The sequence below is a fragment of the Rhipicephalus microplus genome, chromosome 3 (assembly GCF_043290135.1).
Source record: "Rhipicephalus microplus isolate Deutch F79 chromosome 3, USDA_Rmic, whole genome shotgun sequence".
NCBI lineage: Eukaryota > Metazoa > Arthropoda > Arachnida > Ixodida > Ixodidae > Rhipicephalus > Rhipicephalus microplus.
In genome coordinates, this window is record NC_134702.1 from 283,399 (window position 1) to 301,921 (window position 18,523).

Below are 18,523 nucleotides of genomic sequence, written 5' to 3' on the forward strand. Positions count from 1 at the left end.
TAAGCGGGTGCAATGGTCCCTTCAGGGTGGGAGGAAGATTCGTCGCAGTGCCTCTTCCTTACTAGGTCAATGTTAGGGGCAGACTGGGACCAGCCCCTCCATTAGGTGGCAAGGGCTTGGCCATGCACGCATATGGCGGGAGCGCTATCCATATACATCAGCGAACGGCTCGTAGTTATTCTGCACGTTGTGACCTTTGCTTATTGGTGTATCACCACTGATGCGAGAAACGGCATGAAAGCAACCTTTCTTTTGAGAACGACCCTGGTTCCATACACCAGTATTTTGTAGTTGTACGAGATCGGATTAAAGAAAGTTAGCAGCTAGCCTGTAAAAAATAATACGAAATAATGCTATCCCATTCATACTGTTTTGCAATTTCGGTGGAACATATATATATATATATATTTTTTTTTTCGAAATGCTAGGGACATATTTCTCTAACCCACCGGTTGAACACGCCTTATGCGAGCGAGTACCAAAGGGTGCGAGTATGAACGTGAATGAGTGAAATGGTGCTAGTGTGGACAGGATAGAGTAAGTATGAATAAGAGAATTGAAGCTTGAGCAAGTTGGTACGTATTAATCTTAATTTTAGCGGCACACTGGGGGACGAAGACTAATAAGTAAGAATGTGCACAACACGGGCACTGTGTTGTGCACATTGTTGGCTTTTAGTCCTCGTCCCCCCGTACGCTGCTAAAATTAAGATGAGTAAGGGCATAAGTGCTGTGGGTGTGTGGAGGTGTGAGTGTGAACTTGAGCCAGTAGGTATGCGAGTGCACGTGAGTATGAACGCGGTTGGCTATTGATTAGTCCGAGTACGTATGGTGGTACGTGAGAGAACACTTATGAGTGTGATTGGGTATGAGTACCCATGGGCATGAGTAGGTGAGAGTAAACTTGTGTGGCTACTTATGAGTGTTAGTGGGTGTGAGTATGCACGCGAGTAGCAATGGGCATGAGGTCTGGGCATGCGAGTGAGTGCCTGTAATAGTTCTGGGACTTGACATCCCGAAACCACCATATGATTATGAGAGACGCTGTAGTGGAATGCTCCAGAACTTTAGACGACCGGGGCTTCTTTAACGTGCACCTAAATCTAAGCACACGAGCCTCAACCATTTTCGCCTCCATCGAAAATGCGGCCGCCGCAGCTGTAGTCAGTTGAAAAATTAATCTGTAAAATACGTGACAATGTTGCTGCAGGTGTTGACGAAATAGCAGCCAGCCCGATAAAACATGTAGCGTCACTAATTTCACACCCTCTTTCACACATCATGAACACTATGTTAGAAACCGGCATTTTTCCTTCAGAACTAAAGATAGCCCGCGTTTGTCCTATTCATAAAGGGGGTGCCAAAAATGTATCATCGAACTACAGCTCGATATCGGTTCTACCGGTACTTTCCAAAGTTTTTGAAGGAATAATACACTCCAGACTTGAATGCTTTTTTACTAAGCACTTCATAATCAATAAAGCACAATATGGTTTTCAAGAAGGTAAGTCTACGGAGTCGGCTCTATTAGATACGAAAGAGGAGATATTAAAAAACATGGAAAACAGAACTTACACCATAGATCTTTTCATTGACTTGAAGAAGGCCTTTGACAGTCAAACATGATATTCTGATATCTAAGTTGCATGATTATGGTGTAAGGGGCGTGGCAGCTAAACTAATAAAAAGTTATCTTACCGAAAGAAAACAATATGTTAAGGTGGATAACCTTGTTTCCCCAATGAAAGCTGTAAAAAATGGTATACCACAGGGTTCAATACTTGGACCGTTACTATTTATAACATATATTAATGATCTTTGTGACATTCCACGATCCCTAAAATTAATTATTTATGCTGACAACACCAACATATTTTTTTACGGGTAGAATACTCATGCACCTTGAAACTGAAGTAAATGATAACTTACTCAAATTAGAAAAATGGCTTCATCAAAATAAGCTCATGCCTAATATATCTAAAAGTACATAGTATTCCAGCCTATCAACAAGCCCTGCGAGGACGACATTAACATCTTTTTCAAAAAGCAGAGGCTGGAGCAAGTTAGATCACAAAAATTCCTCTGAGTGTGGTTCCAAGAAAATTTGTCTTGGAATACCCATGTTGATAATCTCGCATCCGAACTAAGTAAGACTGTTGGGTGTATATTTAAAATAAATCCATTTATACCAATTTGGCTAAAAAAAAAAAGATGTACTATGCTTTTTTTTATTTGCGTTTGAGTTATAGTATGCCAGTAAGGGGCACTACAAGTGAGAAGAATTTAAATAAACTAGAAATCTTACAGAAAAAAAGTTGTCCGCCTATTCGATGATTATTATGGCAACCCAAGGGAGATGCCTAGCAGTCCACTATTTATAAAACTTGGTATACTCAAACAAAAACAGGTGTATGAATACAAGGTGTTACTTTAAATTTATAAAAATAAACTCCACACTATTACGGCACAGGAAGGCGCACTCACATATTCGCTCTGTTGGCAACAAATTCGCGTTCCTGCTACTAGGACTGGATATGGTAGAACCCTAATTGCATACCGCACCCCACAGCTTATAAATCATTTAGGTCAGCAATTAAATTTTAACATCTCATTAATGCAATTCAAATATCACATAAAACATCTCCTCATTAATTGACTAAAGTAAACATCATGTTTCCAATAAACTTCTGGCTAGGTTCCAAATATACTCACCTTTAGATACAAAACGCGTGTATATACAGTAGTATGTATGTACATATGGGCAGATGTATGTTATGAAGATATGAGTGTATTATAGGAATTTAACAATATGTAAGTATGTGTCTTTTTGGATATGTAATGGAAAGAGCCTCGATGTCTGATTCTGTGTGTCTATGCAGCCTATTTTTTGTATTTATATGTCGCCTATTTTTGCTTTTATGCTATTTCTGTGTTCTGTTATTATGCTGCTCCTTATATTGTTATAATTAATATTCAATGTAGCACTGTTTGCTGAACTTTTATCATTTCGCGTAGCGAAGCCACGTCAGGCCGAATGGCCTTTAGCTTCGCTTCGTTTTTCTGTATCTCACCAGAAATAAAATCTGTTCGTTCATTCATTCATTACATGTGCACCTTGTTATCAGGGCCACCAAAGTCACCGTCACATACCTACTTTATTACGCTGAATAAACAGCGGTCCACGATGCTATATGTTTGGTGCCGACTCAACTCTGTTGTGCAAGTCCGCTAAATGGTGAAACACGCTCTCCGCAGGGCCTCCTGACGTCCAGTCCAATCGGTAACGTGAAACTGTGGCGGCGATTCATTGGCTGACGTAATTCGTTCTAGAAATGCTGCTGATAGCTCGTTTTTGCATGGTATTTAATAAAGCAATTTTCAATAATAACTACACGCGTGCCGCCAGAATGTCTGTCGTGTCTATGTCTGGTCATCGAGATCTAATTTTCCGTGCTTCGCGTCCGCATAAGAATACGTAAATGGTTGGAACACGTTGATGCTTTTACTCTAATATACTGCATTCATGGATCATCATACAGAACATCTGTTTTGCAATTCCTTCCACCAGCACGTACATTCGCGTTTATAATCGCTGTGGCAGTAAAAGCCCCTACAAGATCCTGCCCTTTATAGTTCATGGTTTCTAGGGTTCGATTTGAAAACTCTCGGGTGCTTTCTTTTCAAATATATCTCATTCAAAAAGCATGCCTCTTGGTTGGAGCAGCTGCAATTCAGTTTTAATACACGCAGCTATAGTGAGGCCATTGCTGGCAGCTCTGTTGTCGGAAAGGCTGTGAAGTAGATACGCCTGGTTACATGTTCGCCTCTCGCTAACCAGGGTTAATAGCAGACGCTTAAAAAAAATATTGAACATCACGGCATCGCATTTATTGCCTCATTTTGAAGGGGAGGAGTGAAGGGGAGGCGTGGAGGGGAGGCTGCTGCGTCACTTGAATTAGCCGGCAAGCGCTATCTCGAGGCATAATGAGACTGCTTGTGAACTTTGTGCTACTATCCTCTGCTTCGTGTTTAGATAACTGACAGCATGAAAGCTTCGGCAACTAGAGTGATCATTGTCCCTTTAGCCAGTGTTCTTTTGAGTTACGTGATATTGGTAATGTTGGATCTAAAAGATACAGTTTATCTAATAATGCTCTTAGCAATGAATGTGATACCAATGAATTGTATTGTTCTACCAAATAATAAGGTTTGATGTCATCCGTGAGAAGCGCTAGTGGCAAGATTGCAATTTCCAAGGTCCACACAGTCGCAAAAACTTGCTGCACAAGCGTTCTTCGATATCCGCGACTTGGGTGACTACAGACCCCTGAAACATCTCTTGCATGCCGATGCATGTGCAGATGGGATCAGACTTGTCTAAAAAACCCAGCTGGGGTTTTCTTAAGAAATATGTAAAGAGAGACGCCGTAATGCTATCAAGCATGGCTGTACTGCACGTTACACCATTGTGCTGTAATGTAATCATCAATGGTAGCATGTTGCTAACGTGAGATAGAAGCCTAGAAGCCGTCGCCAACAACAATGCCGGCAGGCACACGCTCCGCTGCTTTAGACCAGTGTTATTCTATCTGTACAGCACAAATGGCACGTACGAATAGACCTCCGAAATGGCGCAATCAAGGGTCAGTGTCGCTCTAGAAATGAAGCACTTTTTGCACTGTCTGTTCGCGTTGGAGAGTACAAAGTAGCCCCGAGAACGAACACTGGCGTTCCTGTGGTCGCGGCGATGTGACGTCACGATAAGGACACTCCTGCACCACCGGCGCTTGTTGCTTTTTTTCTGCGCCAACCATGTACCCGCTCATTAGCGATACATTGGCAATTACTCCTCAATTTCGTTACATGAATTTCTCAACATACAAGGTACAAAATTTTACAAATAGTGAAAGTTTTTAAAGCTGTAAGAAGTTTCTATAATTTATCTTAGGATAGGCAGACTTCCGTCCGAACGGAAGATTTATTGGAACATGGGGCAAGAGAAGACATTCGTTGTTTTTATCGTGTACACCACAGAATGGGTGCTAAAAAAATATGCTAAGTGCTACTGCTACTAACATAGTTACAACTAGGCGTAGACTCTCGGATTATAAAATGTGTGTGCTGAAGTATGAGAAATGAAATTGGGATTTTTTCGATCCACTAAATGCATTGCGCTTTACCGTGCAGGTTACACCTGCATCTGCGAATGATCTAAATGATTTGACAGAACTACGCTTTTTCTGTCGGGAGACATTACATTAATATGACTGTCATGACTCATAAGCACTCATATAACATATTCGTCAAACAAACAAAATGACACTGCCGCACACACAACAATCTCGAAAATAATGAGATAATTCTATTCACTGGGATCATATTTACAGGTTTCTTCTCCGGTCGCCAGGGATTATGTAGTCTTATACCTTGATTTGTGTGGATTGGTGGAGTATTCTACCGCCGCATTACACAATGGGAGCTTCACGTGGTGCACTCGTGGATGTGGCTCAAGCAGTGACGTAACCAGGGTTCGGCTCACCTGGCCTGTCCCCAGCCCCCCAAATTTCTTTCCCATGCAGACAGAAATATGACCATATCAAGGAGGTGCCCTACCCTAACCCCCCCCCCCCCCCCCCCCAAGACTTTCAACCTATAGGCTTCTGGGCCAATTTAATAACTAAACAACCTTCTCCTTGATAAGGTGACCACTGGTCTCGCATGCATGCCCACCGATATCAATTGCAATGAAATTTAAAATATGTAAACTGGTAGTTCGGAGCCCGACAGCACCATTGCTACGATTATGCACGTAAACAGAATCTGACTGCAATAGGAATTTCTGCACGTAACCTCAACCGTAGTTAACCTCAATAATTTCGGTCAATCAAAGCTTCGAAGTTATTGCGAGAGAAACATGACACTAAACATGTTGAGTGAGCAAGTACACGAGAAAAAAATACAACAGCGGCGGCGGTAGATAGATAGATATGTGGGTTTTAACAAAGTTCCAATACCACCATATAATTATGAGAGACGGCATTATGGAGGGCTACGGAAATTTTGCCCATTTGTGGTTCTTTAACATGCACCCAAATCGGAGCACACTAGCCTACAGCATTGTCGCTTCTATCGAAAATGCAGCCACCGTAGCCGTGATTCGATCCTGCAATTTGCGGGTCAGCAGTCAAATACCTTAGCCACTAGACCACCTTGGCGGGGCAACGTTGGCGGCGATGTTCAAGGGCAAGTGCTTTCCGGTTATGTTGCGATACTCGATGCTGCATGCTAGTGATACACCTGTAAAAGCGCTGTCCGTGGATACAGGGGTTCCTTTGGTACAAATTACTCTAGGGGAGGAGAAGCCCTGATATCTCCGAAAGGAATCGCCCATGCACATCTCAACCTTATAATCTAAATATGGTGTTTTATTTTCTTCTCGAGATCACATGATTATGCGTCAATGAGTTTGTTGTATCCAAACAGAAACGTGTTCTTGATTTTCAAACGTGTCAGAATCCGGCTTTCATGACCATGAATGAGATCCATCATCGGGGTTGGCAGCGCGATACATACTTTTTCACTTATCTCACGTTGCTATAAGACCCAGTGCGTGATTGTGCAGAAGCAAATGTAAACTTTTTATTGTTTTACCTGAAACATTATCAAACTTGTTTTCTTCATTCATCTGCAGCTTGAGACAAGCAAAAAAGGGAACACAAACATTGGAACAGCGCACAAAGCGAGCGCATCATTATGTAGGCGCCCCGCGGCTCACGTCGAACAGTGCATGCCGTAACATCATCTGCCAGGCAGCGCAACTCCAACTTCTCGGGGCTACGTAAATAGCCCACGCACCAGCTATCACACCTTAAAGTATAAGTTCATAACAACACCCCCTCCCCCCCCTCGCATTTGTAGCTCCTTCCTGTTCCGTGGACACGGGCGGCGTGTTCCTCTCTGCTTGAGTAATGATCGATGGGAGGCCTGGCACGTGGGGTGATGTTATCGCATTTACCCTCAGTGCAAAGGAGATAGGTCGGCTCTTCTTATATCTGCTTTAGCTGCGTTTGTCCCCCCCACTCGCGCTTTAACTGCATGTAAAATACGATGCGCCGGGGGATGTCATCGATTGGAACATTACACAAAACATGACGACCAGTGACATAGCCGGGGAGGGGGGGGGGGGGGGGCGTATTGGGAACGTGCTTCCCCACCTCCAAATTCTTTTTCTTTTTTGCATGTCATATATAGCGCAAAATTAATTTTTGCCTGCCCCCCCCCCCCCTTAAGATTAAGGTGCAATCTCCCCCCTCTCCAAATTTTTAAAAATGTTTGGCTACATCCCTGACGACGGCAAAAACCAGTCGAGAATGTTCATATAATTGCTATCTCATTAAAAACAAAATGATTCTTGTCTTCGAGTTGTCTTAGGCGTAGGCATAAGGTACCCTGTGAGATTTTTTTTATGCACTGCTTTCAAGAGGACACGGTAGGGTTTTTTAAAATTTAGACGGATTGCTCTAGCCTCATTAAATATCCGGAGGAGGTTGGCTTTCTGAGCTTAGCTGAATGACGTCATGTTACGCCCAGAAGTATAAGCGGTCGAGAAGAAAAAGAACCTTTCTTTATTTTTGAAGTCATCTTGGGGGAAATGCAGTAGGGACTGTATGAATTTCTGGCGTTGACTGTCACAGCGTTTGTCTACAATATCTGCCAATAGCAACATAGGTGTATTTATAGTGTTCTTTCATGAAGTACAATTTCATTCAACCAGTATTCTATTTATTTGCTTTGGAAATAATCCTTGAACAAGTTTTTTCAGAATGTTCAACAGCATGACGTCATTATTCTTGCATTATCGAGTGAAATAAGGAGTGCTTCTGAGATGATTCGCCCCATGAAATTTGCAATGAATCTAAATATTCCTAGCTCTTTACAAGAGACTGAAAATAATTTTTTATGTCCTTGAATGTTAATCCAAATTGCTTCTGCTCGACGATTTGAAGTTAGCTGTGCCAGATTGCTCCAAAATGGAAAATTTTGCTGCTCTAATGTTCTCCAAAATAGAAAATTTTATTGTTCCAAAGTGCTCCAAATGAAAAATTTTGCTGCTCGAAAGTGCTCCAAATGAAACATCTTGCTGCTTCAAAGGGCTCAAAAATAGAAAATTTTATGGTTCCAAAGTGCTCCAAATCGGAAGACCTCAGTGGCATTACTGTATATACCTTCGTTGTCCATTCACGTCACGTAATACCAAAGTTGCTATACGTGAAGTTAGCGAAACGGCCGCAAGCACATCAGGAGTGTGGCATGTAGTCATGTTCTTACATGACAAGCATGTCATGATTTTCACGTGACGGCCTGTTACGTTCGCCACACAGTCATGTCATACCATACCAATTTTGCAATATGTCATGTCAACGAAACCACCGCAGTAGCAGCAAGACCATCACATCTAAATTATGACCTTAATGACGTACATAATATGATTTTCATGTCATGACTAGTCACTAATGCTCGTCATACAGTCATTTTATGCCATACCAATTTTGGTGTAGATTCGATTATTCAAACGGCCAAGAGACCTAAAAGTCGTAGCCGGCTAGATAGATACGAAGTCGCCGAAGTTCGCTAAGAATTGCTTCGCATTCAAAGAAAAGGTTACGGCAGCTTTATTTGTTCTGCGCAGGCCTTGAAACGCATTGTTCCACAAAAATGTTGTTACCAGCGTTGTTGCTGCTGTACACTGGTGATTTGTCTTTGCGAAACCATCTTTTATTAACAAGCTAGAAGTGCACACTGGTATTTGCACCATCGGCCAAAGCTTCTATTGCATTCTTTTTGTTAGATAGCAATCCGCTTGCTAATAGGCAAGTTCAGAAGCGACCCATCAGTTCCAGAAATGTCGAGCAAGAACCTCTAACAGCAAAGCGTCTACAGAGCTGTCCTGTTGAGCATCCAAAACAAACCCTAATAAGTTTTTTGGAAGTAAACCATTTTATTTTGGGATGAAACTGTTGAGATACCCTCAAACATTTCAATAAAGCAAACCTTTTGTGCATGTACACGTTCACTACTCGATAGCAGGGGTGTATGGCAGCAAATTTGTGAATGTGTCAAAGTATCTTTAGATACAATTGGCAAGTGTCATGTCGGATACAGTTTTTGCGGCACCAGCTTGTATCTGAATCTCAGATACTTTTTGCATCAGTATCTTGTATCGTATAGCGATACAGTTTCAAGGTATCTTTGCCCAGCCCTGCCGTCACGTAACTTGCTCTAGGAAGGTACGCAACCATTAGAAACCTCAAATACATTAAGAAGCAGCTTGAACAAATTAAGGAGTCCTAGCTTGCATGTCAAAATGAATAAGCCATTCTCGCAGAATACCAAGAACGTCGTTTTCCTACAGACGTTTCAATGCGAGTCCAACTTCATCAGAGAGGTAGTTGACAATGGAAGTCAACGGACATTCATTAGAAAATACATTTCTAAAGAACTAAGCTTACCCCCAGTGCATGCCATCAAAATTACTGTAACGGCATTCGGAGAAACTGGCAAAGCACCGGAAAGAAGACTGAACATTGTCAAGGTAACGAGATCATTTCAAACATGACATAGAAGTTCCATGAGCAGATGATGGAACCAATTAGCACAATATCTGTTACATGAGAAGAAGCTGATATGACCGAGATTCCTGGTTTAAAAGCAGAAACTGGCGTAAGCTTACTTGTGGGAGTGGACCAGATATGCAAATTTATGCTTAATAAAGTTATTTTGCATGAGCAGAATCGAAGCTCGACTACATTTAACATGAAGCTGGGATGGACAATTCAAAGTCCTATACCATGCTAAGAGTTTTACAGGTGCTGGTCGCACATCTATGTACTGCATTGACCCAGACAAGTCGTGCTCACTTGCGACACTTCTCACATCCCGAGATTGGTAGCTGCGATACAGTTACAAAAAACGACTATAAGAATGATGCCCTCCGACAGGTCGCTGAGAAAATACATCACAAGGATCACCGATTTGGTTCTGATCCTTCGAGCTTCGCCAATAAATAAGCAGTAATTGTGCAAAGAGTTGAGCACGACACAGTGCTGAAATGACATGACAAAGCAATCGTGCGGCCCCACTCTGACGGATGGCCCATCAACCATTCTTTAGAAGACGAGGACCCACTCAAGAACGACAAGCGCACCGAGAATGTCAATTGTGCGTGTTGTGAGAAAGCCTCAGTGCTGCCGAACGATCGTATGATCACTGGTCTCACAGTTATGCGGTCTCACCAAACAGCGCTTCGTGGTGTTAGTGCAACACTAGCAGAGATTCTTGCTAACTTGTGGGTGGTGAGAGCCAGCTGAGCTGTGAAACGTGCAAAGGAAAGCTGTCCGATGTGTGCTCGGCTTCGAACAAAAACAGGAGTGCACCAGTCGCCCATCTTCCAGATGATCGCTTCATAATTCTTCGTGTTAAGCAATAAGAGATGCGGATTTCGCAGGGTTGTCAAAGGCTATGATGCGATAGAGAGATCATATGTAGTGATTTTATTTGTGCAGCTATGCAAATAATGCCATGGCTTAGAAAAAGGGCTTCAAGAGAATTGGATTATATTGTAACGCGGACTGAAAGAGCGAGAAAGAAGAAGAGGTAGGACGCTCTCGAGCGATGGAGATTCGCCAGTGACGGTTGAGAGCTGGCTTTTTCAGTGTAAATAAACCCAGCACATCCGTAACACCTTTGGTGGAGCGGTGCTGGGTAACTTGCCATCCTGGACCCCATAGCAGAAGTTCATCGAAGCAGACGCTTAGCTGGCCTACCCCCGGACAACATCAGCATGAACGACGACACAGCAATCCAGTTGACGTACTACGCTGCTGCATCCACCAGTGCCACCGACACTGCACAAGGTGGCTGTCGACCTCGACAACCAGACTACTGGGCACCTGAGCTATGGATATTCTCGGGTAAAACTGACGAAGACGTAGACGCTTGGCTAAAACACTACGACAGAGTGAGCCGCTACTACGTATGAAGCGCGCGGGCGAAGCTTGTGAAGTATTATTTCTTGCCGGGACAGCCTTGCTTTGGTTTGAGAACCATAAACATGTCCTCCCCACTTGGGATATATATGTTAAGGAACTGAAGGACTGCTTTGGGGACACAAGTGTTATGAAAAAGAAAGCTGCGCAAACGCTGTCACGTAGGGCTCAGTTGCCGGGCGAAACGTGCACAGCCTACATTGAAGAGGTATTGAAGCTTTGCGGGATTGTCAACGCCAATATGTCTGACGAAGACAAAGTCGGTCATTTGTTAAAAGGCATCGCCAAGTCGTTGCCTTTTTCCGAGCAGGATGTCCTCGAGAAGATGCTCACACACTACGCGGGAGTCTTTGATTTTGCTCAAGACGAGCGTTGTTCCATGTTGCCCGAACCCCGTATGCACCACCGCATCAACAAGGGAGTTGCTACACTGATACGTCAGAAACCCTATCGCGTATCCTTGTCAGAGGCAAGTGATCGCCGATGAGGTCAACGACATGCGGCAGAAAGGCGTTATTCAAGAGTCGAGCAGTCCCTGGGCAGCTCCTGTTATATTGGTAAAAAAAGAAAGAGAACTCTTAGCGATTTTGTGTGGACTACCGACGTCTTAATGCCGTCACAAAGAAAGACGTGTATGCGCTACCACGCATCAATGATGCTGTTGATTGTCTGCACTCGGCTGCATACCTTTTTGTCCGTCGACCTAAGGTCTAGATACTGGCAAATACCAATGCATCCGTCTGACAAAGAGAAGACTGCTTTTGTCACACCTGACGAGTTATTTTAATTTAACGTGATGCCGTTTGGCTTATGTAATGCTCTAGCTACCTTCGACAATTCATGAACTCCATCCTTCGCGGTCTAAAATGGGAGACATGTATGTGTTATCTCGATGATGTAATTATTTTTGCCAAGACAGTCCACGAGCACAACCATCGGCTTAGCGTTGTTCTAGGATTGCGTCAAACAAGCTGGTCTCGTTTTAAACGCAAAAAAGTGTCATTTAGGTGAGTATCAAGCCCTTGTGCTCAGACAGGGACGGTATACGGCCAGACCCGCAAAAGATCAGTGCTGTCGGACACTTCAAGCAACCAACGTCTGTGAAGGATCTCCGTAGCTACGTGGGCCTGTGTTCTTATTTTCGTCGGTTTATCAAATATTTTGCCCATCTTGCTCATCCTCTGACAAAGTTGCTCCGCTAAAATGCCCCATTCCGATGAACGGTTGGGTGTGAGGCTGCTTTCGAGCAGCTGAAGTATTTGCTTACTTTCGGGCCCCTCTTGTGCCATTTCGACTCTGAAGCATTCACTGAACTGCATACAGATGTTAGTGGTATTGGTGTTGGTTCCGTGCTAGTTCAGTATCACGACAGCCGCCAGCGCGTTGTGGCGTATGCAAGTCGTACTTTGACTATGGCGGAGCGGAATTATAGGGTCACCGAACTGGAATGTCTTGCGGTTGTTTTCGCCGTCCAAAAGTTAAGACCTTATTTGTACGGCCGGCAATTCAAGGTTGTCACAGATCATCATTCTCTCTGTTGGCTCGTTTCTAAGCTGCAAAATCTTAGCAGCCTAGAAACTGGATGCATGTTAGCATGAGCACGCTGAAAAGAGGCTCAAGACGCGCTGACGAGCAAGGGACCGCTACACGTCACGGGAAGGCAGCACCATTTCGTCGCATACTACCAATGCAGGCCTATATGTACATTTTCCTGGAGTTGTATCTTTTTAATATAAAAGAACATACAGTAAAGTAACAACTGAAAAATCGTCGACCGTGTACAGCAATGAACGGTTCTGTGGTCAGGTACATTAACCCCCGTAGTCACAAAACCAACTTAAGCATGTCTTTTTGACTTAAGTCAACCTTTGTTGTAAGTCTGCTCTCAAAACATTTTATGAACCTACCTTGTATTTAGCATGGAAGTTTCCTCATACTTGAGTAAGGCTTGGTTAAGTTAGCCTATGACCTACCTTAGCTTCTTTAAACAACACGGCGAAGGACAACTTTAATGATTATGTGGACCGCAAAGAAGAAATACTGAACAACACAGTGAGTCCTTAACGATCAAGGAAACCGGGTTGAGACCTACGACAAGCAGGAATTTTCCTGCCGCCCCTGCTTCACAAAAAATGCCGTGAAGAAGCGGCTTGTTGTGCTGTTTCTGTAGGAAACATAGTCGTGGTTTCGTTGTGCTCAGTCTCGTGCACCTTTTATGGAGTTGGCATGTTTCAACTTGGGAGCGATGGTTTTGTCAATGTCTCGTAGCTGACCGTGTCACGAGTATGCACTCCAGCGATTGCAAATATGTTTTTTCCTGTACCGGTAAAACTTCTCGAAGTGGCGCAAACACTTTTCTAGTTGTTTGGTCGGCCATACACGGATGAACATTTTGTTGGCTGTTGAATTCTGCCGAAAGCTGTGTTCCGTGTTTTTCATTTTCTCTGAAGGCACACGGTGTCCGTCTTGGTACTGATTGACAAAATTTATCAGGACACAGCCGTTTTGTCGGTGAATTTCACTTCAGTGCCTTGTTCCACAATAAATGCCACTTCTAAATAAAGATGCTGCCAAACTGCTTAAACTATTAAATAAATTTAGTGAAATTAAAAAAAAAAGCTGGAAAAAAAACTGCGAATGTTAAAGGGAGCATGGTAACACCACTGAACACAGCAAGAACATACAGCATGTTGAAATACACTAGTGACCTGACCACGCCACTACGTCGTTAGTTTTAGAAAAGTGGCCAGATCGAAAACGTGTATTTCACTGAGACTGCGGTGCCTAAACTAACATTTTTGCTGTTTACATTTGGCTGCTTTTGTGCATACTGTTGTTGGTTTCTTGCAGTAAAGCTAATTTATTGCTGCTCAAGGCGTTTTTTTTGGCAAAAATGTACCTACCCTCGCACCCAAGCCCTATACTTTATGAGTTGAGGACGCCTTTTGTAAGGCACACTCATAGTGAAATAAGGAAGGGTTCTGAAACTCGCCTTGTACTTTTCTTATACTTTCCTCATTCTTTCATAAGTAGCCGTACCGCGATAAGTTCATGCTTTTTGGCACCAAGGCGCTACAGGTCACTGTTCTGAGACTTTCAATGAAGAAACAAAAAGCAGTGACAATTTTCTAATGTCATAGTTCTTTTACACTGAAATTGAATCTTTAATCAGTTTTTATGGGTGTAGCTTGGTTTTATTTCTTTATTATCAGTTTGTGTTGTGTAAGTCTTTTTTGTGTCAACATTTTCTATCGCCAACCTTTCATATGTATGGGCTGGCCACTAGCAGTTTATATTGCTTCATATCAGCTGTAGAAACTTATGTGTATGTAAAATATGTTTATGAACCTGGAAAGTAAAACCAGGGAAGGCTTAAAATGTTCAGACACCACTAATTAGCTACAGTGGACTCCCGTTGAACAAAAATTGGTTAAACGGAAAAGCCGCATAAACGAAACTATCCAGGCACATTTAGTTGGTCTCCTATATATTTAATGATAAAAAGTTTCGGGTAATTGGAACATTTTTTTCTACTTACGTCGGTAAAATGGAACTTAAACGGGCAAAATTCATGAACGGTGGAAGTGGCCATGGCAGTCTGGCTACCATGATTCAAATGCCAAAGTTAGCCTAGCCAAGTCAATCCAGCAATTGCACATGTTCGCGCACACTGAGCAGCAATCGACGTCTCGTCGTGAAGTTGAGGACAGCCTTGAGGAACCTATAGCTGAAGTTCAAGATGAGGACCTGTGCTCAAGTGCTGATGAGATGGTGGGAGATCTCGAGCTCATCTCAGTGGCTCACAGTGCAGCAAAAGATGCTGTCATCCTGTTGCAGTGCTACTTTGAACACGATGGGGCACAGAGTTCATGCCCAGCCTTTCAGCGATGCACTCCTACTATGTGAGAAAGTGCTTGAACAAGGCTGAGCAAATTCTTATCACCTCCTTTTTTCCGAGTCGGCAATATTAATAACATTTTTCTTTCTACTTAACTATAGTAGTGTTGTATACTTCAAAATCTTTTTTTTTTTTCAGTCGGCGACAGTTGGTGCTTTGAAAACAAAGCCATATTTCATTCATTATGTAGGCTTTGCTTAAACTTCTCATAAATGGAACAAAGTTTCTTGCCCCTTTGAGTTCCGTTTAAGAGTTCAGTTTAACAGAGTTCACTGTATGTGGAAGCGGTAATAGTTATATGAGTGATAGAAAAAAAACAACCTTAAAACAAATAATGGCAATAATACCACTTACAAGAGGAAATAAATATGGACCATGCACCAAAAATAAAGATTCGTTTGTTGTACATCAATTTTTTTGTTAAGCCTAGGAGCATTGGAAATCGCTGCTGGGTTGTGGAAGCTGCCTATAAGCAAGTGAAGCCATCTGCTGCAAATATGAATTCTTCAACAAGAATGCCAAGTTGAGTTTGATGTGGATGCCTGAATTCACTGCCGTATTTTACATCCACTGTGTGAACCATACAAGCACAATAATGCTAAAACTGTTAAATAGCGGTCACGTAGTAAGTGCTACGAGTCTGTTAGCATATTGTACATAGAGATACCTTGATGGCTATTTTGCTAAGCGTGTTAAACTGTAACTGTGTAATGTGTTTTGTTGTGCAGTGGGTACCAGAGATCACCCACCACTGCCAGAAGACTCCTTTTCTTTTGGTGGGCACTCAAATAGACCTTCGAGATGATGCGGCCACCCTGGAAAAGCTTGCCAAAAACAAACAGAAGCCCATCTCAAATGAACAGGGCGAGAAGCTTGCCAAGGAGCTAAAGGCCGTCAAATATGTCGAGTGCTCAGCCCTTACACAGGTACGTCTCCTCTCATGCAATCCACTCGAATGGCAAGCGGGCAACTGCTTTATCAAAAGCAGTGCTCATTCGAACAGTTTGCGAGAGTTGGCTTTGAGGTTCATTGCGCATAATGGTGAAGCTTACCAAGGAAGAACGAAGCAAGGACACTGTGACGGCAGAGTACGTTTTTACACTTGCAGTCACAAAGGCTCACAAAAGAGGTAATGCATGAGAATTCTTAAAAAGGTAGTGTCAATAAATTTGTGGCCTGTGCGTCCCTTATTGCTGCTGAAAGCATGATACATGCTATAAGAATAATGTACTAAATAATTTGTCTCACCTGTACGAATGATATTGGTTTCTTGGTTCTGAGCTGTTCACTGTTATCACTCCACAAGATGCACTGGCTGCATAAATTCCTTTGAAGCTAATCAGTGATGGAAGTGCTGCTCCAAACTGCTCCAAAAGAGAAATGCTGTAACTGCTCCGAAATGGCATTTTGGAAACTAAAAACAATGAAGTTAAACCATGTGATTATCCAGCGAGCCTAAATGAAAACAAATACAAGCTGTATACTGTTATCTAGGGTACAGCATGTATAGTAGCGGCATACTAGAATATAGACAATGCTACACATACTAGCATTTTGTCTGATATAGTTTTATGTTGGTATGTCACAAGCAGATAGTGAAATGCGTGCAAGACTTCGTAGTCATACTAGCCGCTGCTGTGATGACTTTGATATGTGACTGAATACATTTAGCACTTTCATCAGATTTGACCTCATTTATGTAACTGGAGTAAGTATTTTAAACATTAGTTCATTTAGCTTATTTGATCTTTAAAAATTTCAATTCTGGCTACTTTCACAAATCATTAGAATAACAGTTACTTGGTAATGAAAGACTCTTCATCTGCCTGATTACGTTTTTGCAATTTGTTGTGATGATTGTATGTGTAATATGTTTATTAATTATTAATAGTATTTATAAGAGGCATAAATGATACAATATACTCCAGGAGTCATTTGGAATATTTTGCGATCTGCTCCAAGGACACCAATATCTGCTCCAGGCTAGCATTTCTCTGCTCCAAAGCACCATTTTTCTTGCTCCAGAATCTGCTCAAAAATCTAAATGTTGCTTCCGTCACTGCTAGTGCATCTTTGCTATCGGTGGTCATGTCTGCTGTGGTTTTGGTCCAGAAAGCAGCATCGTTTTGCATTGCTCTAATGCGGAGTGAGGAAGCATGCACGGGGTATGCACCAACATAAGCATACTTAAGCCGTGTCGCAACAGCTGTATTATATGCTTGCGCAACTAGCGACCACATATTTTCACATCGATCAAACAGCATCTTCGGCCGTGGTTAGGCTTGTTGGGCCAAAGGGGAAACGCAACAAGCACTCTAAGTGCTTTAAATGTGCAGAGCTTGTCTTAGTTAAAGGGGTACTCTCCTGGGCAAGGAGCACTCGTCTATGCCCGTCATCTGCTAAATCATAGCATTTACTCAACAATTTAGTTTCCTCCTCTGCTAGGAGCATGGTCTTTCGAATGGAAAGATGCTGCACGGTTTCTGTGACCCTTGCATAGCTGGTTCATCTACACGAAAGTGAAGCTTTTCATCATCATCTTCGAGTGTGGATGATTTGGATACAGATGTTTGTCTTTAGAAGAAGAGAACGATGATGAAGCAGCTCTCAGAAGCGAACATCGGAAGAGCTCGCCATTGAAGCGACTTTGCATTATTCTATGTCTTGAAATTTTTGACACAGTTTGAAAGTTTCCCGAGTGAAATAGACCAAGGGTGGTTAGCCTGTGGAAACACAAAAGATGTGGCATCTGCAGCTGTTTTCTTTATAAGGTTTTTATTTTTATTAGCAGAAAGTTGCTTGTTTTTTATGTATTGTCCTTAAGTAAGCTTTATTGTGTTGATTTGGCTTTGTATGTGGTACATGTAGTTTTACAACATCGACTAGCTGCATTTTAGTACAACCAAATTTGTAATTGGCAGTAGGCACTTTTGGTCGGTAAATCTTCGAAAAAAATCAAGTACTTACAGGGTAAACTATCTTCCCTCTATACTGTTTCCCACATCATGTGCGACGTTGTGGAAGCTACCTTGCAGTCGATGGGTTCGCAACAAAAAGTAGTTCTTATCACCAGTAAATTAATTTTTTTTGTTATTACGGCGAGAAGTGTTTGAAGATATTATGTGCCCTACAAACAAAAACGCCGTTTGTCTGTTATGTAGCTGTATAGCTTAGTTTTCGCGTGACATCTCATACAGGCTCTCTACTCTGGGTACGTCCATGATGGCGGCCACCTGGACTTTTGTGCAGAATAAGACGTTACTGGGTCATTCCGATCCCGCATTCTTTTGTGCTCCTCTCCATTTTTTCTGCTCGCCAGTCATGCCAAAGGGGAAGACGAAGAAACGCGAGGGTGCACCGGCACTAATCAGATTTAATGCGAACGACTGCCAAACACGCAGAGTTTTACGTTTTGCTGGCCAAACTTCTTGCATAGCTTCCGCAGCGTTGGACCTGATGTATGAAGCGGAGTATAGTCCAGCACAGCATGCCACAGCATGGCTTTCAAGGTGTGCATGAAGGCGCCGAAATTGGGGACGCCGGACACCCCGCAAGTGAAAAGTGAAATTCGAAACCGATTT

General features: G+C 42.6%; 1 protein-coding gene across 1 annotated transcript in view; it reads left to right on the plus strand.

Annotated features, from left to right (window-relative positions):
• Positions 1-18,523, plus strand: part of Cdc42 (Cell division cycle 42) — a 125,331-nt gene that overhangs the window by 67,397 nt on the left and 39,411 nt on the right. The window contains exon 4 of the mRNA XM_037433977.2: positions 15,671-15,868. Coding sequence (XP_037289874.1) covers positions 15,671-15,868 — 198 coding nt within the window. The remainder of the gene's footprint in view (positions 1-15,670; positions 15,869-18,523) is intronic.